The 26,056-nt window shown below is 53.0% G+C and overlaps 1 protein-coding gene across 1 annotated transcript in view; it reads left to right on the top strand.

The window, feature by feature from the left end:
- Nucleotides 1-26,056, top strand: part of PLXNA4 (plexin A4) — a 533,592-nt gene that overhangs the window by 359,518 nt on the left and 148,018 nt on the right. The window contains exons 6-7 of the mRNA XM_090041550.1: nt 19,092-19,215; nt 22,904-23,057. Coding sequence (XP_089897676.1) covers nt 19,092-19,215; nt 22,904-23,057 — 278 coding nt within the window. The remainder of the gene's footprint in view (nt 1-19,091; nt 19,216-22,903; nt 23,058-26,056) is intronic.

Consider the following 26,056-nt stretch of genomic DNA (forward strand, 5'->3'; position numbering starts at 1 on the left):
GGCTTAGGGGAGGTCTCTGCAAGCTGCTCCATTAGACTGGATAATCTCATTGGAGCCACTGACTTGAATAATAACACCTATACCTCGCACGCCGCACCATATTCAAATGATGCTTAACACCTCAGACTGAGGGATGGCTGGGGCAGCTGGAAAGAGGAGGAGGCCAGTCTGGCGTCTGCACCCAGAGCTGTGCATCTCTGCTCTGCCGCAGGTGTGAGGGCTTTGCTGTTGGATCCCAGCCCCACCTTCCCTTGCTTTGGCACCTCTGTTTGCAGCAGGGCTATTCATGACCTGTCCTCATGGAAGAATCAGGCCTCAGATCTAGGTGTCTGGTGTTTCTCTCTTTGCCTGCTTGTTTTTTCGGCCCTTCAGCCCCTACCAGAATCATGTGTTGGATTTTAAGTGTGGATGGTGCCAAGTATGAACTCATGCATCGGGGCCCAACTTGCTATGGTCAAAATGAAACCTGGGCCTGTGTTCCCAGTTGGATGTGGCTGGCATCTCATGATCTTGTGGCATTTCACCAAAAGCAGCTCCTCTTGCTCCTACTCTGGCTGTGGACTCCCATCTTTAGCCCTTACACATCACATGCAGGGACTCCAGCCCTTGCCCTAGAGCCCAGCAAATGACCTGCCCAGGTAGAAGAAATAACCCCCCTCCCACAGTATCCCATTGCGGCTGTGAGCATTAGACTTGGTGGTGGCTCCCAGGCAAGTGGCAGGCAGTTGGCAAACATCAGGAGGATGTTCGTTTTTTTTAGCATTTTGAGCTTTAAAGGGAAGGGGAATTTGGGAGAAAGAGAGACAGACACCTGGCCTGTATAATAAATAGCTCTGTTGTCTCGCACCTGACAGCCCAGCTTGAGAGAGGTCAGTCATATCACCACGGCAATTTTTCAGCATTTAATCCGTTCTTTTCCTAACACGTCTGGACAAGGGGACATTCATATATCATGTGCCAACAGCTTATTCCCTGCAGCCAAAAGCATCGGCTGAGAGCCCAACCCGTGCCAGAGCCATGCTGCCAGCTGCGGGCACTGGTCACCAGTAAGATACTCAGGGCCCCTTTGTTAGAGTCAAGACTCCTCTTGCAAAATGCCAGCTCTTAGCTTTCACTCGTTTTTGACTACAGAAGAAACACTAGAGCAAGTCTTCTGTTGCAAGAAACGCAGACAGATCGCAGCAGGGCCAAAGGCTTTGGACACTGGTTTCCTATTTGAAAACCCTTCTGAATTATGGAGGTGCCTGCACACCCGCCAGTGCCAATATTGCATGGTACCCCGTGGCACCCGTCAAAGGATCTGGCAGCACCCCAAGGTGCTGCAGCACTGTGGTTGGGCATCATTGGATTGGATGGTGAGCAAAGCATGGGAGGAAGGAGCAGAAAGAGTCCTTGTCCCTCTCTGATGGAGGGAGGTGGCTCCTGGGGACATGAGGGACACTTCTGCACACCTGGAGCAGCAGCCCCAGGCATCTCTTGTTTTGGAGACTGCCCCTGTGTGACTGTTGTGGGCCGTCCGTCCATGCCAGTCTCGGCTGTTTGCATTGCTAAGACATAAGCTGTGTGGAGGATCATTGGGGTAGATGGATGTAGAGGATGGTATAGTGGGTTATCACCATCTAGGCAGAGACCAGACCCTCCTGAGAGGGGCCTCAGCCGTACTAAGCTGCACCCCCAGTCACTGCACATCAACTGCTTGATTTACAGAAGTAGGCATCCTGCCCCTCTGCCCTCCACGTGGTCCTGGCCACATGGGGCATTTTAGTGCAGTGCAATGGGAGAGCTTACCCTGGCATCTGGCCCGTGAACATCAGGCCACGGCTCATGCATTGGACGTCTTAAAGTGAATGGGTGTTTTCTTTGTTCTTGCTTCAAGTTGAGAAGCAGAGAGAGACCGTGCCGGCCGGCAGTGTGCTTGCTCAGCTGTCTGGGATGTTACAGCACTGACCAAAAGCCAGTGTCTCAGCAGCGTGAGGGATGGAAAGCCACAAGTGTAAACACATTTCCTCCCTTATTTACCATCTCCGAGTCCAAGTGAGAAGGTTAACCGCTGGAAGAGCTCCCAGCCAGCCCCAGCGATGGCTCATATGTGCCAGGAGGACAGAGAGGCTCCTCCTTGTTGGGTCAGGGTAGGAAAGCACAAGATGCCCATCTCGTGGTGGGTGTGAGTGGGTCCACTAGGCTCAGTCTTCCCCTTGATGCCTCCAGTGGTTTTTAGCCTGTGGTCCACAGACCCCTGGGGGTCCGGTTTGCAGATTATGTCTAAGGGGAATGCAAAAGATGACTAGGATCAACCAAAGCTGTTGAATACCCACACTTACAATTCAAAGGGGTCTGCACCTCCATTTCGAAATTTCAGTGGGGTCCACACCTCATTTTTTAGGGGCCCACAAATGAAAACCACTGTGTCAGGTGTTGCTCAGGGTAGCGTTGGTGTTGCAGCCTCAGAGCGTGGTAAGGACTGTAGCTTGTGTATCCCTGGGATCTGCCTCTTGCATCTCAGACTCAAGTCCTAGGAGCTGCTCTCCTGGGAGTGGGAGCCGAGGTAGTTGGTCTGATTTGCTTTGGAGGTGGCCCAGAAGAGTCTGCAGAGGGGCCAGCATGAGCACCAGAGCCTGAAAGGTGGCAAAGCCATGGAGGGGCCCGATGCTGACTGCAGTGGGGTGTAGAGGGAAGGAGCAGTGGGGGCTAAGCAGAGGCAGCTGGGGTAAGCTGAACGGGGCAGAGACCCCCCATCCCATGCTACGACCACAGTCCCAATGAGCTGCAGTTTCTGGCTCTGCTGCTTCTCAACCCCATTTTGACACTGGGCTGTCTCCACCCTACTTCCGGAGAGAGGAAGGCCAGCAACTTTTTACCTCAGTGACCGCTCCCGCTGGGAAGAAAGTCCCTTTCGGTAGTGTTGGTGCTGGCCTCAGTCTCTTATTTATGTGGCCACTCTCAGGACCTCCCCCGCAGCACTGGGGTCGTTCGTAGAAGGAACCACAGGCCTCATCCGGTGCAGATTGCCTGGCTCCCTGATGGCCCTGGAAGTCCGGAGAGGAGTGGTTTGGCAGGTCTTAGGTCATGCTTCAGAGCATGAGAAAAGTTTAGGCCCAGAGGGACAGTTTCTATCTGAGGCTATAAGCTATATGGCTTGTGGCTATAAGCAGCAGCTCTGTCTGCTAGCCAGGCTACTGGGAGCAAGACAAGAGAAGGGGTGCAGCGCCAGGGGTGGGCAGATGGGGAGGTGGCGGTGGGTGACGAAGCCAGGCGAAAGCCTGTCTGAGCTGTTTGCTCCTAGGTCTTGCCATGCTGTATAATGTGGGGCTTGGTATCCTAGCCGGCCTGTATAAATGCTGCCCTCAGGTCCCAAACGGTGATGCTAGCTGTGGAAGAGCTGCCAGTGGTAAAGATGGAGCCCTTGGCCTTATCCACAGCATCCTGCCCATCTGACGGTTTGCTGCAGGGCTCTGTCAGCCAGGAAGGAGAGAAGACACCCTCCAGTAACAACCTGAAACAGCCAGCCCTGGAAAATATAGTCCAGCCTTGGAGTTGGCTCGGACTTGTTCCCCCGATCACTTGGAGATGCTCCCTGAATGGGGCTGAGGTCGGGAGCCCAGCACTGCTTCCTTGGATAATACTCTCACAGGAGTCACACCTAGGAGAGGCTGCAGAAGTGCACGGAAGTATTGGCGGTGTTATCTCCCCGGGTCCCAGGGAAAACACAAATATTATGAGCATGAATAAGAACCACCATGATAGGATGCTCTCTGGGAAAAGTAATTTCCTTCATTAATTACTTGCCTTATCTCCCCACCCTTGTTTCCTTTCTCTCCCTTTCTTCTTTTTAATTTTCTCTAAAATTGTTGTAAGTGAATTCGGTGCTGGAGAAAGTCGCTTTATAGCCTCCTCAGAGATACCAGGCTGCTCTCTACAGAGATGCCCTTACGCTATTCAAGCCACGTGCCTCCAGCTAACCCAGCAGGGACTGTCCACTCCGTTCAATCCTTAGCTGCTTGTGCACGGGTAGGATGGTGCGCTTCGTTGCCTCCTCCAGCTGGCCTAGACCTCTTCTCTGGCATTGGCTGCCTCCAAGCTCACAGCGTTGCTCTGTGCTGACTATAGCTCGGTGCTTCCAGGACGCATGTTCGAGCCTTTCCCTGGCTTTTGGGTGTGTTATGGGAGTCTCTTCCCACGTCCAGCCTCTGGCCTTTGTTACACTGGGTTGGCCGCAAAGCAAAGAAGCTGGAGCCGGGAGTTTTACGAGAGTCGCAGGACAGAGCCCCTGAAGACTCAGCCCTGCCCTTTATTGTCATTACCATTTTAAATGAACTTTCAGCATCAGGTGGAAATTGGCCCGAGGCAGTGGCACCCCGCAGAGGCCCAGACTACAGCAGCTTGTAGGCATGGGGTTGAGGGCCTGCCTACAGATCTTGGATGGGGCAGGACTTCTGTTCAAGATGAGGCGAGGTAAGCACCTGTCTAGGAAGACCGAATGCCTCGACCGTGCAGTGCTTGGACCTGGAGGTCCCTTCCACCCCTCGGGTTCAACTGGGGACTTGTGGAAACAGGCCCCCAAACAGAGTTAGTTAATCCCAGCGAGGTCCTGTGCATTGAAATGCCCCGCCGATGAGCATGAACCATGAGTTGCTTGGCTTCTGGCACTTGACCGGTGCTCTGGCATTGCCTGCGTTGGCATCTTTGATCTCGAGGGCTCTCCATGTAAGGTGGGCGTTGCCCAGCTGGAAGGGGAGATGGGTCTCTCGAGCACTGAATGGAGCTGGCTGCGGGCCGGGTCTCCTTGTTCCCTTTCCTGGTCTCCCTCCGGCTCCTTGCCACCTGCCATTGGTGCCAGCAGGCAGCTTCCAGCTCTCTAAGGGGACAAAGGCTCGGAGCTGCCAGGGATTTGCATGCAAAATGTTTTGGGGCCTGAATGAACAAGGAATCCCCCTCCTCGCTGCCCCCCCAAACACAAGCAGGTCTGGTGGGAGCTGGTGCTGGCCTTCTTGGGGATGTTTGGTTCCTTCTGTGCCCAAGGGGGGGTTTCATTCGATTGCCCAGCTAAGGGCCCCCATCGCACAGGGCACCCGCGGGCAAGATTAGCAATGACAAGACAATCCGCAGCCAACAAGGGAGGGGGCTGTTGATTAAGAGCCTGGATTTGCAGGGCAGGGGGTGGGTGAGGAAATCTCAGGCTCCCGTGTCCCCTCGAGGCCTTGGGGAGTGTTTATTCAGTCGCTGTGACGGAGGGAGGGGCCCACCTGGGGACGGAGATAAGGGGCCGGGGATGGGATTGAGGTTCTGCAGCATAAGCAGGGCGAGTTATCAGGGCAGAAATTCGGCTTCTATTACCATGCATTAGAATAGATTAGCAGCCAGAGCAATTATCATCGGCCCTCTCTTTGGCAAAGTAACAGGGTTGGCAGACACGTGTGGGTCAGCTTCTCCCTTCTTGACCCCCCCCCCCCCGGTCTCTCCTTGAACTCCTGGTCAGGCCAGCGGTCCAGGGCAAATGGCCTACTCCAGCTCTTCTCTGTGGCTGTTTGCTCCAACCTTTGCCCAAGCTGGCTTTAAATGACCCAAAACCACGAGTTAGCATAGGGGAAGGATGTTAAACACTGCCTTAGATGGAGGGAAATCTGGATCTGCTCCCATCTCTGCCACTGCCTTCTGGTGTGACCTTGGGCAAACTGCTTAGTCCTGCTGTATCCCAAAGACACTATCAAGGGATGCTTTTAGGGGTAGGTTTGGACCAACATGTGTCTGGGATGGTTTAGTCAGGGGTGATCCTGCCTTGAGCATGGGTCTGAGCTAGATGACCTTGTGCGGGCCCTGCTAGCCCGTGCATGGATCGGGGCGATCGCCCTTCCTTCCTGCCCTGCCACCCTAGACCGTGAGCTTTGCAAGAGACCAGGTGCCTGTGCAGCACCTGGCACAGCAGGGCCTGATCTCAGCTGAGGTTGCTGTCCTGAGCGTGCTCTTCTCCCCTCTAACAGATCCCAGTGCCTGGTTATGCCCCTGCTCTCGTGCCCTGCCAAACTTCACCTCCTTTCCCCGCTTTCTTTTGGAGGTGTTTACAAGCTCCTTCAGTGACCATGCCAGCAGATACCAGGTGGTCTTGAACCCTTTGCAGGCCCTTTGCCCCTTCTCCCGCAGCACGGAAGAGCAACCTAGCCAAAGGCCCTGTGCCTGCCAACTGGAAGGGTTGGTGGAGAGATCAGGGGAAAAAACCCCAACAAGATCCCCCACATTATCCCACCCCGCTTAAGGTCAATTATAGCTGCAACTTGACATTTCTGGTTCTCCTCTCCTTAGGACCCTAGGGGAGACTGGAAATGTCAAAACATTGCTGGAACTGACCTTAAACTTTCTGTGTGGGTGCAGCATAGTTTTTTTCTCCCACTTCTCAACTCCGGACAGGAAATCACCAGGATCTGGCAGTGGCCAAGGCAACTTTCAGGCCTCCTCCCTCCTTCCCAGATGTGCTGTCTCTGCAAGCAGGGGTGATCTTGAGAGAGGCCAGGCTGGGCATAGGCTGACCCATACCAGCTTGCTTTCTCCCATTCCTCATTTCATTGCTCCCCACTTGGCATCCAGAGGCAAAATCCACCCCGTTGCAGCGACAGGCTGTCATGTCCAAGTCTGCCAGGACACTCAGACCACCAGGGAGAGATCAGGAGGACCCAGTCTGCCACATTCACACCCCTCCAAGGGAGTTAATGCTCTCAGTTTGGCTCCGCATCTTATCTCTAGGCTCAAGTGAGCATCCCTCGAGCTGTTTGAATACGCCAGGTCATGGTTGCACTTGGCTTCCACGGAGCTCCCTCTGCCGACCAGTTTGTGCACAGCCTACCTGACCTTAATGGGATTCCTTATTTTAGGCAGTAGGGAAGAAATTAAGCTGCTTTCTCTTCCAGCCTTGCGTAGGGAGGAAGGGCAGGAAGTCCTAGGTTTCATCTGAGTGAGGATTTTAGGGGAACTGCTGAGTAGAAGTTGGCACCGAGCACACGTGAGAAGGCAAAGTGCCACGTCTCTGTTCTCAGAGCAGATAACTCTCCTCTTATTCTTGACATGCAAGCATTTGGGCCTGGGGATCCTCCATGGATTGCACCTGGTGTAAGTCTGAGTCCCATAGTGACATCCATCCAGTGGTGAGGACAGGGTGCCGGGATTCAGGACACCTTGGAACTGCTCTCAGCTCCGCCACTGACTTCCTGCATGCCCTTAGGCAAGTCCTTTAACTTCTCTGCTGCTCTGGGTCCTGTCCTAATTCATCCCCCCACCCTCTGCTGCTGCTCTGGGTCCAGCCCCTCTCCACTTACTGTGGAAAATCAGAGCTCCTCCTGCCCCTTTGCTCACCGGGATGGGGGTCCAGCTGTGGCTGTCCCCCCATCAAGTTTGTGGTGCTGAGCAGTCCTGATATGCCGTTGCCCCTCAGTCCCAACCCACAGCCTCCCACCCCTCCAGCCATGCAGCCTCACTCCCAACCTCACTCCCAACCTGCAGCTCCTTGGCTTTGCAGATGCCCCTCACTCCCAACCCACTGCTGGTGCCCCTCCTTCCTGGCCTCCAGGCCCTAGCCCCCCCAGCGTGTGGGGAAGGGGGTGTGTGGGCATAGGCAACGCCATAGGCTACACATTGAGTGGAATGGGAGGCATGTGCCCCCCAGATTTCTATGCCCAGAGTAGGATATGGGGCTGCAGCCTGGTCATAGATTTCATAGACATTGGGGGCTGGAAGGGACCTTGCAACTCCAGCCCCCCGCCATAGGCAGGAAGTCTGCCGAGGTCAAAGTCTGCTGGGGTAAGACCAGCACCGGGCAGAAGCCAGCTTAGTGGCCCAGTGGGTGGGACCTGGCATGGGAACAAGCACTGTGCCACCGTAGCTGCCAAAGTGAGGTGTCCCCTGCCCACTTGGCAGCAGCAGAGGGGTACAACTCTGCACTGATGCCACCACCATCATTGGGAGCCCTGCACCAGCTGTGCCACCATGGCCATCAAAGTGAAGTGCACCAGTTGTGGCAGCGCAGAGTTGTGCCCCCCTGCTGCTGCCTGGTGGGCAGAGGGGCCTTACCTTGGCAGCCATGGCTGTACGGTACTTGGCAGCCATGACTGTATGGTGCTCCTGGTGGCAGTGGTGATGCCGATGGCAGCACTAAGCCTCCCCACCCCACTCCACCCTCCTGTGCTGGATCCTGCCCACTGGGCCACAGAGGCGGCTTCTGCCTGGTGCTGGTGGCCAGGCTGCAGACCCACGCCCTGCTGTGGGCAATGAAATCTGAGGGGGCACATGCCCCCCAACGCATAGCCAGTGCCTCCCTGCCCTCTCCCCCATTGCCCTACACATCGCCTATGCCCCCTTACCTTCTCCCTGCATCGGCTATGCCCCCCACCCCATAGGCGTACCAGCAGGGAGCTACAGGAGCTGCTCTGCATCATTTTCTGCCTGGCAATACTGCCAGCCATGTGCATGCATGCCCACATATATATGCACGTGGTCGCCTGACTTTGAGCGCCCTCCTCCCACTGCCCCCAGCCCCAAGCAGCCCCTTGCAGGCTGGATCTCTGCCAGCCTGCCAGGGGCAACCTATGGTTTCCTTGGTTTTTCTCCTTTAAAGGAGAAAATCCGCATTTTTCCATGGGAAACAGAAAATGTGGACCCCTGTCCTGGGCTCCCCTGTGTCCGGTGTAAAATCCAGTGGGCCGCACAGACCCAGCTTCCTTGCACCCGGCTGTCTCTCATACCAGCCTGAGCACACGCAGAAACACTGGAGCTCCAAGCCCTACACCCACAGGATCCCTGGCAATGAAGCCACTGCAATGAGGAATAACATGGACATGGAGCAAGGCCAATTGGTGTCATATGGGCAGGAACGTACACGGTGTGATGACTTCACGTTGGGTTTTGGCCATGTTGGGTCAAAACCAAAATCCACGTGGGATGCTTCTGTATTAAACACTGACATTTTCCTTAAAAAAAAAGATGCATTATCTGACCACTGCAAGCAAAGGGGAGGAAATATGAGGCAGGGCTGGTGTCCAAAGAAAAAATTCCTCTTGGGCTGATTCATAGAATCACAGAAGTCGGGTTGGAAGGGACCTTGTAGATCTTCAAGTCCGACCCCCTGCCTGGGCAGGAGAAAAACTGGGCTCAGATGACTCCAGCCAGGTAGGCACCAAGCCTCCTCTTAAAGATCCCCAGGGGAAGAGCCAGCACCACTTCCCTTGGAAGTTGGTCCCAGTTCCTAGCTGCCCTGACCGTGATGTAGTTCTTACGGGTGTTTAATCTAAACCTCCTCTCCAACAACTTATTATTCCTTGTTATGCGGGGGGCGCTAGGGGTAACAAGGTTTCTCCCAAACCCTTCTGGTCCCCCCTAGTGAGTTTATAGACGGTCACCAGGTCCCCCCTCAGCCTTCTCTTGTGAAGGTTGAACAGGTTCAGGTCCCGTAGTCTCTCATTGTAGGGTCTGCCCTGTTGTCCCTGGATCATGCGAGTGGCCTCCTCTGGACCCTCTCAATGTTGTCCACATCCCTCCTGAAGTGCGGCACCCAGACCTGGACGCAGTGCTCCAGCTGTGGCCTGACCGGTGTTGCATAGAGGTGGAGGATCACCTCCTTGTCCCTACTTGAGATGCTCCTGTGGATGCACGACAAGGTCCAGTTAGCCCTGCCAACCGTGACCTCGCATGTTGGCCCATGTTCATCTTGGAGTCACTAATCACTCCAAGATCCCTTTCTGCCTCCGTGCTCTCAAGAGGGGCGTTTCCCATCTTATAAGTGTGCTGCTGGTTACTACTGCCCAAGTACAGCACCCTGCACTTGTCAGTATTGAAACGCATCCTGTTTTTGCTAGTCCACCCCTGTAACCTATTCAGGTCTTGCTGCAGTCTTTCCCTCCCTACTAGCGTGCTCACCTCACCCCACATTTTGGTATCATCAGTGAATTTAAACAGGTTGCATTTCACCCCGTCGTCCAAATCGCTGATGAAGAAATTGAACAGCGCAGGCCCCAGGACCGAGCCCTGTGGGACTCCGCTGCCCACTTCCCCCCAGGTCGAATATGACCCATCCACCACCACCCTCTGAGTACGACCCTTCAGCCAATCTGCAATCCATCTGACTGTGTGTAGGCATCAATGCCACAGTCACCTAGTTTTTTAATGAGGATGGGGTGGGAGACGGTGTCAAAGGCCTTGCTGAAGTCCAGAAAGACTACCTCCACGGCGATACCTGCATCCAGTGCTTTTGTGACCTGATCATAAAAGGCAATCAGGTTGGTCTGACATGACCTGCCCCTAAGGAAACCGTGCTGGTTGCCCTTGAGCATCATCCCTGAGGCCGGCCCATTGCAGATACACTCCATCATGATGTTCTCAAAGAGTTTCCCTAGGATTGAGGTAAGACTGACGGGCCTATAGTTGCCCAGGTCCTCCCTCCTCTCTTTTTTAAAGATGGGGACCACGTTAGCTATCTTCCAGTCATCCAGCACCTGGCCCAAGCACCACAAGCGCTCGTAAAGCCGTGCCAAGGGCCCTGCAATAACCCCAGCTAGCTTCCTCAACACCCTGGGGTGCAGACCATCTGGACCTGCTGATTTGAACATGTCCAGCCCCTCCAGAAGCTCTCTAACCCGGTCCTCCCCAGCCTGAGGTCTGGAGGCATTCCCCTCGAGTCTGTCTTGCATCATGGTGGGGAAGTCCTGGTCCCTGCACAAGAAAACGGAGGTGAAGAATTGGTTAAAGAGGTCTGCTTTCTCCTCTAGTGCAACCACCAGATTGCCCAGAGGATCTTGTAGGGGCCCCACATTTCCCGGGCCTTTCTTCATCCTCCCTATATATTGGAAAAAGGACTTTTTATTATCTTTGATTTTGGACACAAGTCCTAGCTCTATTTCCGCCTTAGCTTTCCTGACAGACCTCTTACAGGCCCGAGCAGAGGAGGTATACTCCTCTTTGGAGATAGCACCTCCCTTCCACCGGTTACGCTGCCTTTTTGGCAATCAGGCATTCCCATACACCCTTGGTGAGCCAGGGGGGCTTTCAGGCACTCCTGGCCCCCTTGCTTCTTGTTGGGATAGTCACCCCTTGGGCCCTGAGTATCGTCTCCTTAAGGAACGACCACCCAACTTGGGCACCGAGCTCCCCTGCTCTCGAGAACCCCAGCGCCTCTCCCACTAATCTCAACTTGTTGAAGTTGGCCCTCTTGGAAGTCTGGGGCTACCGCCTTGCTGCAGGCCCTCGAGACCCTGCGCTGGATGGTGAATTTAGCAAGCGATGATCGCTATCGACAGGTGGTCGAGGACCTGGAGGCCCCTTATCAAGTCGTCGCCTGTGGCCAGGACCAGGTTCAACAGGGCATCTCCTCTGGTGCACCTTCTGGATTAAGTGGAGGTCCTGTATCTCGGCCAGGAACCCCCTGGGACGTCCGACCTGGCTGACTGCTCCTCCCAGCAGATGTCCGAGTAATTTAAATCACCCATGACAACTACATCCCTTGCCTTAAGGCCTCTGCAAGCTGGCCCGGTCAAGCTCCTCCCCTTGGTTGGGGGGTCTATAGTAGACCCCCACCGTTAGATCTCTCTCCCCATGGCCCCCTTGTATCTTGACCCAGAGCACTTCCGCTTGCCCCTCTGACCCCATTCTGCTGGCAGAGGATGTGCAGTGCTCCTTGACACAGAGCGCCCACGCCTGCCTTTCCTTCCTTCTCTATCCCGCCTGTAAAGCCTCTAGCCCCGAATGCTGACTGCCCAGTCGTAGGATGAATCCCACCATGTTTCTGTAAGCCCTGTTATGTCTGGGTCTGAACTGGCTATTCTGAGGGCGAGTTCCTCCTGCTTATTCCCCATACTACAAGCATTGGTATATAGGCATTTAAGGCCCTGCCTAGCTGTGTGTGCCACCCCTCGATTTGGGAGTTTGTCTGGACCCCTGTTTCTTACCTGGGCACTCCTTGCATTTGTCACCTGTCTTGCTTGGGTGGTGTCTCCTCGTCTTCCTGCGCCCCCCTCCCCTGGTGAGGCTAGTTTAAAGCTCGCCGTATGAGATCAGCCAACCTGGAAGAGAAGACACGCTTGCCTTTAGGAGAGAGGTGAAGCCCATCCCACCCCAGCAAGTCCCCCGCCTGAAAGCATGGGGCATTATCTAGGAACACAAGGCCTGCCTGGCAGCACCAACTGCATAAGCGCTGGTTAACCTCGCCAATGCAGGCCTCGTGTCGCTGTCCCCCTCAGCCTGGAGCTCCCCCACCTGCTCCTCCAGGGCCCTAAGTCATGCACAGGAGGGGCAGGCAAGGGGACCACCAGGCCTCCCCAGGACCCCACCGAGCCCCCCCCACAGACGGGGGGCAAGGGGCCACCGACTTCGCCATGAGCTCCGTCTGGGTGGAGGCCTCAGAAGAGCCCATGGCAGGCGGCCGCGCCCGGGCAGGGCCCTGGCAGCCGTGCGCCGCGTCTGCACCACGTCTGCAGAGCTGTGCCTGCTGCTTTTGCTCACTGGAGGAGCCGCTCCAGGCAGCTACCTCGCGCTCGCCTTACGCGAACGCCGGCGCGCCCTTACAGCATGCGCCTGTTCACATGTGCTGCCCGCACGTGGCTCAGGAGCGCGGCTCCCTGTCGGGTGAGCTAAACGGGCTCCAGAGGGGTTCCCCTCCGGATCTGCCTCAGCTGCACTGTACCCTCTGCCCCACTTACCTTAGGGAGAAATCTCCTCCACAGCTGCTGCCTTCGCCGGCGAGGTAAGGTGGGTACATATGTGGCACGCGCGCGCCCTGCTGCCCCTGCTCCTGCTCCCCAACTGGTTGAACCAGGGGGCTTTTCCCTTCTCTTCATGGGTCTCCACTCGCCGTGCTGCTCAGCGTCGCTCACAGTGAGACCCCCCTGAGCCGGCTCTTGGGGTCAGCAGAACAGCCCCGTACTTCTGCGCACGGCCCTGAGGCCCCGTGCCCCATCACAGTGGGACACGTCGCCCGAATTCAAAACTCCCCATTGAACAACACGGGGCCAAAAAGCCCGTGGTGCCGTTGTATGGGGGTTCGGAAACCATCGAAAGTAAGGACGGTTAGAAAGGGTAGGCACGAGGGCCGTTGTGACTTTTAAATGCATTTAATTTGTCATCACGAAAGATACAGAACGCCGGCCTATTGTCAGATATGGGCATGAAAGAAAGGCCCGTCGCTCTGGGGACTGCCTGGCTATAAAAGAGCATGTCCTGATTGAAGAGCAATACGTACAGCAGGGGCCTTGGGGGATCTAGAACAATGTCTGTACAGAAAGCCTCCCTCCATCAACAGGAAACAAGAGCCAGACAGCACACCAGTCCCTCTGTGCAGCCATGGGCATCCTACAAAACCCCTTGCACCAGACAGGTGCCCCAGTGCTGCCACCACCAAGGGCAGGTGGGCAATGGGGTCCCTTCCCCCCGCATTCAGGAGGGAAGGGGTAATTCATCCAACAGCTACCCTTCCCAGGGCAAGTAACTGCTCCCACCCTTCACCCACAGACAGACCCTCTATAGTAGCTCCTTGCTGAGGGTAAGGGGCTGCTAATCTGCCCCAGGTGGATAGCATGCATTGCCTAGTGACATGAGCATCATCTCTGGACAGCACAGGATTTGAACCCTGGTCTCCTGAGTCCCCAGTCCAGTGCCTGAACCTCCTGGGCTCTGCCCCAGACTGTGCTGCGGACCCCCATGTGTCTTCCATTCCCCTCGCTAAGTGGGAACGCTCTCCACCTGCCAGGGATGTTGCACGGATTAATTAGCTCTGGGCAAAGCCCTGTGAGATCCTTGGATGAAAGATGCTATAGAAGAGCAGAGCATTAATTTAATATTATTAAAGTAATTGGTTAGTGGATAGAGAGCAGAGGGTTGGAGTTAACCATATTTATTCTTCCTGGGAGCTGAGGAGGAAAGCACATCCCACATGGGTCTGCAATGGGACCAGGTTTCTTCATACTAAAAAAGGGAGAAAAAGCAGGACCTGGGACTGTTCGATGTGCAGCGGATGCGAAAAGAGCAGGAGCGATTACAGCATGGAGGGAAGCAGGTTTTTGTACGCCGTAGTCTTATGAGAATAAGCTCAGGGGTGGGATATGGCATTTTATGTGTCTTAAGTGTAACACAATGCCATTGGGTGGAAACACTGCCCAAGCTAATTATAGTGTGAACAGCTCTGAATTAGATTATGCAGCAGTGGAAACGGATCCAGGCGTATTGATAGACCTGATGTTTTCGTTACTGATGTTTTATTAAAGGGAAGCAGAATTATTGGCAGTACAAGGTATTTTCCTGTGTAAGCAGTAATGGAGAGGGCATCGGATGTGCCAGATAAGGGAATACAGCAGAGTTAAAGAAACCTTCTGGGGATCAGGGCAGATACAGACTTTTATTAGATCAGGCCGTGGAGCGGTTTGCATTTAATCAGGCAGTTCATTCCATAGCTTCCCTCGGATGGGCCGTTCAGTGCCTCACATGTGAGGTGCATCACATTTCTGCAGTGGGGCTTGGTTTCTGCAAGTGCTGCTTAACATAAGACTCCCCCTTTTCCATTATGTATAACTTTGCCACACTCGAATTGCTCGGCTGGTCGTTTCCTGCGCTTGGCGGCTGCTTCGAGTGGGCTGCTTGTTTGCTTGCCTTGATTTTTAATTTCAGTAAAAAAACCAATCAGTCCTTTCTGAGAACAAGCGCGGGGCAAATGACTTTGCTTTGCCCACTTTTATGGTAGCAGTGGCATGGACAAGTGGCAGCACCTCCCTGCGTTGGGGCTTGAAATTCGGTGGGGGGGTCAGGTCCACGCGCCTTTTGCCGCTCCCGTGGGAAGTCACCCCCATTTGGCCACGGGAGCAGCTTTTGAAGCACCAGGCTCAAAATGTCGAGTGGGCCAGAGTCTTGGGGATGGGACCGGGAGCTACGGGTCCACAAGGAAGCCTGGAGCTGAGGGGTGGGAAGGATGCAGGAGCTGAGACGAAGCAGAGAAGAGCAGAGACAGGCTGTGGTGGACAAAGGTAGACATACCCACAAGCACTAGCCTTGAATCCCACATTCCCCTGCTGTCAGGCAGAGGTGCCTCTCATCCTCCTCCAGCACTGGTTCCCACAGAGGATGGCAATGTGCTACCACTGCTGCTTGCCCTGCTAGCCCAGGGGACAGAGGTCTGTGCTGCAGATCTCGCCCGCTGCTCCGTTCCACCCGGCAGCTTTTCTGTTCAGCCAGCTTGTGCTTGATTTTGTCATTAGGATGTTAATTAGGGTGTAATTAAACCAAGTGCTAGGATGCATATGCATGCAGGGGTTGGGGAGGGGTGCAAATTAGAGGTGCCCACGGAGCTTTAATTCTGGCATGTCCAAATTCCCGAGTCCTTGCCTTTGTAACGTTAGCATGACACCAGCATAGTTCAGGGTATACTTAGTAGTGCTATTTCCACAGCACCATGAGGCCTTGGTGAACTCAGGGCTTTGTTGTAAAGTCAGTCCTGGAAGCCAGCCCTTGCCCTGGAGACTTCACCATTGAATCACGTATTAGATGATAGTACCCAGGTGTCCTGACAGGCCTTATCTCCCCTTCTAAGCTCCCTAACTCACTTCTGGCTGCCTGCTGAGAGTAAGGGCTGACCTCAAGGGCTGACACACCAGAAGCCTGGCTTCCTGTTGGTCTCATTAATATTAGGCAATCAGGACAAGTCCCTAACATTGCAATCAGAGGAACGGTTTGTGAAGTCAACTCCCAAAACTCATCTCTGCAATGCTTTGGTAGTCCGATATCAGGCCAGCCGGAGGTCTTTCATGCTGAGCTGTTCCCACGAGGGGTTGCTCACGTGATAGTGTTCCCTTCTGTATGCTGCTGGGATCTTTGTGCCCATTTGGTTCTCTGAGAGTGCTGTACAAGGATCTCCAATGAGCATTTCCCACTGGCATTTGCTCAGAGATAAGGGACTTGCGGTTTACCAAGCAGTTAACATTGTCTCCTTCCAGCCCTCTAGAGACCCAGCCTTTAAAATCCTGTGTGCAGCACACAGCAGCAGTAAAGCAGACTCCTGGGATGGTAAAAGGGGTGCATTATGTCACTGCCCCGATATTTTGCTGCTATCATTTTCCAAACCAGGCTACAACTTCTGGGGAAGAACTGAGATCTGCCGTGGGCCCCCTTCTTCCACCAACTTTCCCCCCACCAAGAAAGATTCATCAGTTTGAGGTTTGGATGACAATTCTCGTTTCAGCCAGGTTCAACTAAAAGAGAGAAGCCTAAAGTTTGGATTCAGATCCAGGCTTCCCCTGGGATCAGAAAGGCCAAAATCTTGGGCTTGGTTTGGACCTATCAGGAACTCTTGCCTTGTAATCAAAGCCCTTCTGTGTAATATCCTGATTACTTTAGCCATTTAATCTGTCACGCGGTGGCACCTGGAGACCCCATTCATGGGTCAGGACATAATTTTTCAGAGCACTGTGTATGCAAAGAGTAAGAGAGCATCCCTGTCTGAACACGTGATGTTTTGGGGGACAGCCATAACACAAATACCTCACTGGGAATTGAAAAAGCCAAAGTATAGGTAAATAATTTCACATCAACACTTAGCCTTTATAGGTGATTTTAACAGGGGTAATAGCACTTCTAATAACAAGGGCCATTGCTGATGCCCTCTGCAAGTCATAACATTAACTTAATGGCAAAGGTAATTGGCCTGCAAGAGGAGCTGTCCTTGTAGATTAACCCTGGGATTTCTAGGTGATCTTTTCCTTCTAACTGCAAGGGGTTGGCAATGAGTGTGAGTAACATTTCATGTTGGTGAAAAGCAGATCGGGGTAGAAACAGTTTCAGCCTTAGTCACTCATATTAGAGTCCCATATTTACACCTTTGTAGGATTACAGACAAACAAAACTGGAAGGGACTGCAGGAAGTCATCAGATCCGGCACTCTGTCCCCTGCTTGAGGCAGGACCATCCTTGACTAAACCATCCTGTCCAATTGCTTGTCCAGCCTAGTCCTAAAAGTGCTCTGCTGAATGACTACAAGGCATCTTGCCCCCAAAACCCCAAGAGCATCCTACCCTGCCACAGGTAAAACAAAGGGGCAAGGGCTGTTGGAAAGGACCAGAGGCAATATGAACTATTATAAGACCAGTTAATGCCCATCACAGTCTGAGTGCAGCACCTATATGACTCAATTCTCACAGCCGCTGTGAAACAGGGAAGTGGCTATTAGCCCATTTTGTGGATGAGAAAAGCCGAGGCACCAGGTTGGCGGTTCATGAAGGAGTCAAGTCTTTGAGGTGCTCAGTTTGGGATACCTAGGACCTGGTTTTCCAAGGTGCAGGCCACCCAGAGCTTCTATTGCTCTGCCCTAGGGTTGCAGCTGCCCTACATCGTTAGGATTTATCCTTGGGTATCCTAAATGAAGTTCTCCAAACCAAAGTCCATTCTCAACAATTGGATCCTAAATGACACACCTGTGTAGGCACCCATAAGGCAGTGCAATGTGGGAAGCCATCAGGGAAGGGGCATGGATTCCCCTGGAGGATTCCTTCTCCCATGGAGTCTGTATGTTGGGCACAGCGTGTAGCCCCTATGATGTGCAGCTTCAAGGTGATTTCACTTCTTACTCTCAAGCTCTGCTGAGTTGCAGTGACCACAGGAGTTGGCAGGTGCCACCCGTACAGGGGTACTGCAGCAGGTATGTGTCCTGTATTCTCAGATAGCTTTGGTGTGCATAGTGGCACAGGCTGTCTTTATAAGCTGGTTGTGGCAGCTGAAAAGTATGTCTGTGTGATAAAAGTGCTTGCTGAAGGCTCTATGAAGATTAGATCAAGTGTTTTTCTGTATTTGTTTAACTATTAAGCTATAAGTTGTTGCTAAAAGCCTAATGATAGTTTAAGATGTAGTGAATCCTTGTATAAAGTAAGGCCTAGTAAATTTAGCAAAGTGTAGAAGTAGTAAGGCCCTGTGGTGCAGTTAAAATTACCTTATCAAAGGAATGCAAGGCTTGTATTGCTATTGGTCGGTCTAAGGACAGTTGAAGAAAAAGGAATCTAAGTGGTCGTACGTTATCAGTGTCCTTCAGAAGCTATAAATTAGCTGAAATATTTAGAAACTATTCAGAAGGAAGATGCAGCTCTGTGAAAAGGATTAGTTAGCTGTTGCCTGGATCAGTGGGCCCATGGACCTTGAGGAGCCCAGGAACTGCATTCCAGGGTCCTTCCCGGCACCCCTCAGACAGCGTTGTTCGGGGACACCTGACCTCACTGAACTTTGTGAAAAGAGAAGCTTGCTGTGTATCAGGCATCAGAGGGACTGCTGATAAGTTGCTGACGTGAATTGTTTTTGTCTGTCATCGTTTGTCTTCTTACTACGTGTAGTTGTGTTTTTCTTAAGTCAATAAATCTTTCTTACCTTTCTACCCCCGACCACACTTTCAATCCTAAACCTTCCGCAGGCAGCTAAGACACTGGTCACCAAGCTCTCTGTGACCCATGGCTCTGGGTGGGTGGTAGTATCCAAAGTCATAGGAGTCCACATCTCCAAAATCCCACTGGTACTCACTGACAGCTCAGCAAGGAGGCCGGGGGTCATGGGAACCATGGAGGTTGGACAAGCTTGGGGTTGAGGTGCGTAAGGTTGTCAGGGTGAGAAATGCTTGCATTGCTCTCTGCTAATGGGGAAATAGAGGACTTGCCTCTAGAGCTGTTCACTTTCCCACAGTGCCAGGTGGAGTCATCACATCATGCTCGTACCTGCCCATATGGAATGGGTTGGCCTCACTCCATGTCCATGTTATTCCTCATTGCAGTGGCTTCATTGCCAGGGATGCTGTCCGTGTAGGGCTTGGAGCACCAGCAAAGTCCACTGGGTTGTGCAGTGATTCTAGCCTGCAGGAAATGTGCTTGGCAGCTCCCACTGCAGTGTTGACAGGGCATGGTCTTCAGTTCCTGTCCTAAATGGGTCGTGGGACCTGTTGAACCCTTGCCCAATTGGGCCTGGTGATAAAGTCCGAAGATCGCAGGAGATGGTGGCAAAGTGTTACTTGTCGAGTCCTGCTTTGTCCTTGTTGAATTGTTCTCGTTGCACCCCACATGACCACGTGCCATTGATCCCTGGCCTACTCTGTTTCCTTTACGCAGGTGCACAAGGAAGGAGAGATGTGAGCGGTCCAGCGAGCCCCGGAGATTCGCCTCGGAGATGAAGCAGTGCGTCCGGCTCACTGTGCACCCCAACAACATCTCCGTCTCGCAGTACAACGTGTTGGTAAGAAGCATTGATCCTCCCTTCCTCTGCCTGCTCCTCTGCGGGAGCAGAAAGGGCTCCCCTGACCTCATGACCAGTCTTATGCCCCCAGTTAATATGCTCAGATTCAGCATTCATGGGAACAAATGCCAGCTTTAATGGCTGTCTCTGATCCATCTGTGTGTCTCCATAGAGCTCCCTATTCCCCTGGGTTTCATCTTGACATACACTGCGGGGGTGGACTTTTTGTCCTCACTGTGAAGAGCTGAGTGCAGTTCAAAATAGACTGAGCAAGTCCGTCAAGGAGACGTGTTTATACAAAGCACCATGGCCACCAATGAGGCTAGGATCAGTAACTGTGTGTGAACTATGTTTAGGTTGTAGAATTGGGGTAGGTAAGAGGAGGATGGGGATGGGGACCATGTTCATGTCCTCTGATTTCCTGTTGGGGTATGTAGCAGTGTCTCTTTCTTGGCCAATCAAACAACCCGAGCTTGACACAGCTTTAACACAGAACACCCCAAGCAGAGGTTTGGAGATCCTAGAAACAGCAGCTCGCAGGACATGTCTACCAGGGTCCATGCTATGTTACCTCCGGCCCTGGTCTTCGTTCACACTAGCTTGGGAGCAGACAGCTATTAAAGCCAGCAAGTGGCATTGCCAGACTTCTAGTATTGTTCAAAATGAGATACCAGTAAAGTAATAAGTGTTATCATTCCTTCTGTAGGGAACTTTTCTGAGACTGAGAATTTGCTGTGGAGGAACCGTGTGGTTTCATCTCTGATGACACCAGTGATAGCTAGAGCAGTGCTTTCGTGTTGTTCACACTCTCCCACTAAGGACCGAGCTAGGACCCCTTTCATACAGGCCCCCAGCTGGTAACTCCTGTTGACTGTAGTCCACCTGGGATTGGAAATGATGACCATGAAACGAAGAGCTCCAACTCCCTGCAGTGTCTCCTTGAAACAGTCAGTAGCCCACATCCTTTTGGGGTTTGGTGGAGTTGTTCAGCTGTTGTCCATCTCCAGCTCTTAGGGCCATAGTTTCTGAGATTTTTTAGCCATTTAACAAGAAGCCAGCCAGTCAAATCCTGCATGTCCAGTCGTGGCTGCTTTGTTTCATCCTCTTAACTTTCCTGTGACTTAACTTTCCCAGACTTCAAACAAGACTGATCTGAGGCAGCATAAGTCCTTTGTTCTTCTGGGAGTTCAGGGTTTCTTTATTTTTATTCTCTCAGTTGTCTCTTTGAATTCTTTTATGTTAGAATAAATCCTGGGGGAATGACTGAAAATGAGACTGGGATATGGAGCCTTTCACCTCTAGGTTACCATGGGGGTGCAAATCAGCTCTGAACTATTGTGATCAGAAGTTGTCATCAGATCACTGTCCAGGAGTATGTGAAATGAGCCAGTGCATATCAGTGAGCAAGTGTCCCCATCCCAATGGCCACCATCACAAATGGCTTCTTGGCAGACCTAAAGGAAGCCCCACTTTGATACCATTAAGTCTTGGGCACATCTGGGTTGGGGAGGCTCTTCCCCAAGGTGAGGGTAGGAAGCATGCCTGTCTGGTCAGCCAACGTTTTGACCAATGACAGGGAGCATCCGCATGGCATTGATAAGCCAGCTCCTTTGGCATCACGGGTGTCCAGGCATGTACTTATCACACCTGGGGCTAGTTCAGGCTCATGCTGCTGCCGTGGATTGTGTGGGAGAAGTTTGCTGCATTCTCTGCTCACAGCTGGGAGTCCCTAGATATCAGTGGCCCTCGACATGTGGGCCCAGGCTTTTCCCTTGAGGCTGTGCTCTGATAGGTGATGTACCCGCACTCTGCATTTTGCACACTTATGAACAAGTTCCCTCTATGGAGAAGCAGCTGAGAGAGAGCTCTGGGCATTTCCTCCTCTGCTGATGGTGGTGTATTAACAGGGAGGGCAGAAAGTCAGATCTGCAGCCATTTGGTAGGAAGGCTACTAATCAAGCCCATCTAAGTCCTCAGGGCTTCTTGTTTTCTCCTCTTCCTGTCCAGTTCGAAGTCCGCAGGCACACACCTTCACCAGGCAATGAACTGGTTCACATGGGCATTGTCTGCTAGTCAGATCAGTGATCCATCCTCTCTGGCCACCACTTATCACAGGGTGGCTCATTCGGGATGCCTTCAAGGGAGACTAAAACTCCCATGATGCACCTCACTGGGAGTATCTATTACTATGCAGAAACTCAAAATTACTGCGCAGTATGGAAGGACATCTACACATGCACACCCAAACTGTGTAGTAACTATGCCGACTCGGGGTAAGGTACCTTCAGGTAGCAACTTTACTCCTGAGTAGTAACTGCATAGTAAGAAACTTGTAGACACCTTACTGCGCAGTAACCCTGTTTGTGTGGGTTGATTTGGAAGTAACTTTACTTCCAAGTCGGTGCATACACAGCATTACTCCACTGCAATGCCTACACGTGTAGATGCTGGTCTAAGAACCGCTTACTGCGCAGTAAGTTACTGTGCAGTAAATGCATGTCTAGGCACGCCCACTAGGTGGTAACATAGCAGGGAATTAACTCTGAACAAATGAATCTATAAGGTGCTATACTGCCCTGCCTTTTGTCAGGGAAAAGAGTGAGTGCTCTTTTACCCCCGTTGCTGGAGTAGATGGACCCTCTGCCCTTTGGGCAAGTTGCTGCACTTCCTCTGTACACGGTTTTTTCTCATGCCAGTCGCCATTACCTCAGAGGTGACCACAACCCCTGTGAAACTCAGATGCTCAGAACCAGCTCATCTAGCAGGGAAAGCTTATAAGACACCAGCTGAGCACCCAGAATCATGTCTGCCTCCAGTGCTGGCCCCTGATCTTCACTAATCCCTAGAGGTGGAGCTCAGGTCGGTGGCCAGGGTTGGTTGCGTTGGATGCTGCAGCACGCCTGTGCCTGGCCCGTCCATCTGTGGCCACATGCATGGCAGTGGCAGGCATGGGTGGGTTGGGGATACCCAAGCAAAGCATCCCTGAGCACAGACCTGCCACTCCAAGTGGCAAGTGGCATGACAGCCCCATGTCTGAGCAGAGACTTTTTGGATACTGACTGGTGAGGAAATGGCCAGCAGGAGCGTCCCATCCCGCGCCGTGGGGCAGGACCGCCCGAGCCTCTGGCAGAGTTGCAGCGATGCCGCTGTCCCGCTAAAGGGAGCGAATGCTTTTGGCTGACTGATGGCTGTAACTAGACTCTCTATACACAGGAACTTGGTGCCAGAGACCTCCCTCTGTGGCGATGCTAGGAGAGGAGGCGTAGAGAGTTAGACTGGAGCGCTACAGTTTCTCTGTAGTCCGCAGAGTGCCTCTTGTGAGTAGCAGTCACCTTCCTCAGAAACCTTGTGCCGAGGGGCCAGCCAGCCCCCATCTTCACAGGCGGCTCCTAAGCCCCCCTCTAGTATCCCACTTGCATGCCCGATACTGAGCACTGCACCCCACCGCCCCGGCTGTCCCTGCCCAGCACGGAGACACTGCCTCGCCACCCACCACTCACGATGACATCTGCATCCCATCCCCACCACCCGACCGGTGCTTTCTCTTGAAGGAGGGTCTGTGTCTAGCAAGAGGCTCTTTGTCCAACCTCTCCAGTGTAATTCTCTTCTGCGAGCCTCCTCTCTCGCTGAGCTCAGTGCTCTCTGTCTGTCTCTCCCCATCCCGCTCCCCGCCCCCAACTACTTGCAGTTGGTCCTGGAAACCTACAACGTCCCAGAGTTGTCGGCTGGGGTCAACTGCACCTTTGAGGACCTTTCCGAGATGGACGGCTTGGTGGTGGGGAATCAGATCCAGTGCATCTCCCCTGCTGCTAAGGAAGTGCCCCGAATCATCACAGAGAACGGTGAGTGTGTGATGCCCTCCCCGCCCGTGCCACCCATCTTCCCTTCTCCTTGCTCCAGGGACCTGAACATGGCAAAGGGGCTTGGAAAGACACTGCAAGTTTGTGCCAAAAAACCGTGGCTAAGTTGCTGCAACAGTGTGACCCACTGGTGGCAGAGAACAGCAGTGCATTAGAGCACGTGTCCATATTTGAGTGCACCATCAGGTTCACGATGGGCTTCCTGGGGGGTGACTGTGTCAGGCTGCTGTCTCATGGGGAGAATGAGCAGGCCTGCAGCAGTTATATGCGACGGTCACAGATGACTGCCTACTGCAGCAAGAAGCCTGTGCTGCCTGCCTGACTTCCCTGGAGCCTTTTGAAGCTGCCATCTCTTGCTTTTGCTATACTTTGAGAACTGCAGTGGTGACTTGCATCCTGGTGAAGGTGCCCTGAGAGACCCCGCTGAGCCATGAGCCAGGCAGCATCACAAAGGCCACCTTTCCTCCCACCTGTTTCAATCCTAAGCAGCCAGGAGACAATTCCTGCTGAGCTGAGCTTGCTTACCAAGAAGCAGGCACAATAGTGCTGGTGGAGGCTTCTCTAGAGTAAATGCTTGTCCTTTAAGGACCACCAAGTTAAGACCTGCTATCCAACAATCTTTATGTGATGGAGGCTGGGTGAGTGCCTGCAGAGAGTGTCTTCTGGAGCCTAATTTTCAGAAAACCCAAGCATTTGCAGTCCCTTCTGTTTTAACAGTGGGTACTTCACACCTCTGAAGACCTAGGGCCTTTTGTGCACTGCTGGAGGATGGGTCTTAACCAGGGGAGGAGAGGCTCTGGACCCGTGCCTCAGCCCCTGAGCCCTCCAGCCCTCCAGTTCCGGTTTTCGTGATACGCGAGATGCTGGCAAAGTCATTAAATACGAAGCAGTTAGTAGAGCTGTCAAAGCCATCGGCAGCAGATGGGCAGCAGTGCTGGGCACTGGCAGCAACACGTATTTAGGAGTGTGTGCGTGTGTGCATGCGCGCGTGTATTCGCAGCCAGAGACGAATTGTCAAGCTTGCTTTGGCCTGATTGATTAATGACTCTTTCAGGTGAGGAGGAAGATAATAGAGGTGGAAGGGCCGGTTGGGTCAAAGCCTTGAATTAAACATGGGCTCCTTCCTCATCAAATTACTGCAATTATTTCATCTGAACAACATCCACTGCTGATGGCACCAAGGGATTTAATCGGGGTCTGTTGTGGGGGAGCACAGTGGTTGGAGCTGGAAAGGGGTAATGGGATGGAGTGACATGGAGAGGGGGGTGCAGGCAGGCAAGGGAAAAGAAACAGGAATGGAGAAAAACAGCAAAGGGAGTTGGAATGTGGATGAGTCAGAAGAAAAGGTGCCCGGGTGTTTATCTCTTATACCTCTTTTTGTCTGTGAGCTAAAAAACTGTAGTGCGAGGCCCTCACAGAGCTGGGAGAGGCTGCAAAGCAAGCTCCCGTAATGCCTGACATGCGTGTGAAGGGCCTAGCTAAGTCTTGCAGGATCTTTGCCCTTTGTAGCTGTTTTTAAGTGCTGTTAAGTAAAGGTTTTGCTGTTGTGCCTGAGTTGAGCATGGTGGATCTGGCACTTTTTAGTGCCAACACCAGGAATACCAGGCAGGCCCAGGAAGCAGGCACCGTGCAGTCGGTGCACCTGTACTCTTCTGGTCCTGCTTCCCAAAGCAGCGGAGGGAGGTGAGGTAATGGAGTCTGAGCCTATAAACAAAGAGGGTAAAATATAGCCATCCCAAATCACCTGCTGTGCTCGCTCCACCTAAATCATCACACCGCTGCCTCAAGCCCAGAACTGGTGATGTATGCTTCAGGCTTTTGATGGGGATGGTCTTTTATAGGCCTAATCAATTAATTAATTAAGCTGTGCTGAATGGGTCTGCTCAGTTTTAATTCTCAATAAAAATAAGTGTTAATCCAACAGCATGGAGGCTTCTTGGAAGGAGCAAGCAAAAGGGGAACAATGATGCTAAAGGGTGGGAGTGGGGGAGAGGGTCTGGGATTGACAGGGCACTGCAACACTTGTTTCTGCCGAGGTCAGCATGCATCTGAGTCCAATGTTTCCAGGGGGAATACACAGGGCCCCCAGCATATGGGAATCCTCCTGGAAACCCCAGAGCATGGACTGTACAGCGATAACCACCATCCAGACCTGCCACCCACCTGTATGGCGTTCACAAGGCACTTTCCCCGTCTGTCTGTCTGTCTAAATGCAATGGTCAGCCCCCTCTGCAGTATCCCTCTGCCACTGCTCTCAAGACCTCAGTCTCCCATGCCTGAGAGCAGCTGCCAAGGCAGCCCTGCAATGACTCAATTGGTGCATTGCAGGGTTGGGGCATCCCAGTACGTGAGGGTGGGCAGGGCATGCTCCTGGAGTGCTGGTGCCAGGACCTGCTGCCATTGCAGTGTAGATGCAAGTGGGACTTCATCTCCTGAGTTTCTTAGCTGCTTGGAAAATGTTGCCCAATAGCTTATTGCCTACCACCATATGGTATGGACGGCTTCTACCCAGGGAAGTATCACTATCTGCCTCTCCCCGCCCTTATAGCATCACTGAGGGGTATCCTATAATTGGGTAGCATTTGCCTTGAGATGCAGTCAGAAAAGTCAGGGCTGGAAAAGACCTGACTGAACTACATCAAGTGTACCCCATGTGCACGGAGCAGGCAGGAGTCTGCTAACAGGGGACAGAGCAGCGGTGTGGTGCTATACATTAGTCTCGGCCTGTACGGGCTGCTCCCTTCTCCAGGGCTGGACAGTGAGATGCGCACGATTCAGACACCCAGAGCACAGGGCTGGGAGTGGAGAGATCCAGATTTTATATGCATCTTTGTCTCTCACCTGCTGCGTGACTGGGAGTGAGGCACTCCTGCTCTTTGTGCCTTGTCTGCCTGGTCTGATTAAATCGCAAGCTGTTTGGATAAGGGACTCTCTGTGCATGTGCGTGTATGAGATAGTGGAGGCCCTGTGAAACTCTTGTC

Source organism: Crocodylus siamensis, chromosome 4 (genome assembly GCF_052110815.1).
Source record: "Crocodylus siamensis isolate JL-2025a chromosome 4, ASM5211081v1, whole genome shotgun sequence".
Lineage (NCBI taxonomy): Eukaryota > Metazoa > Chordata > Crocodylia > Crocodylidae > Crocodylus > Crocodylus siamensis.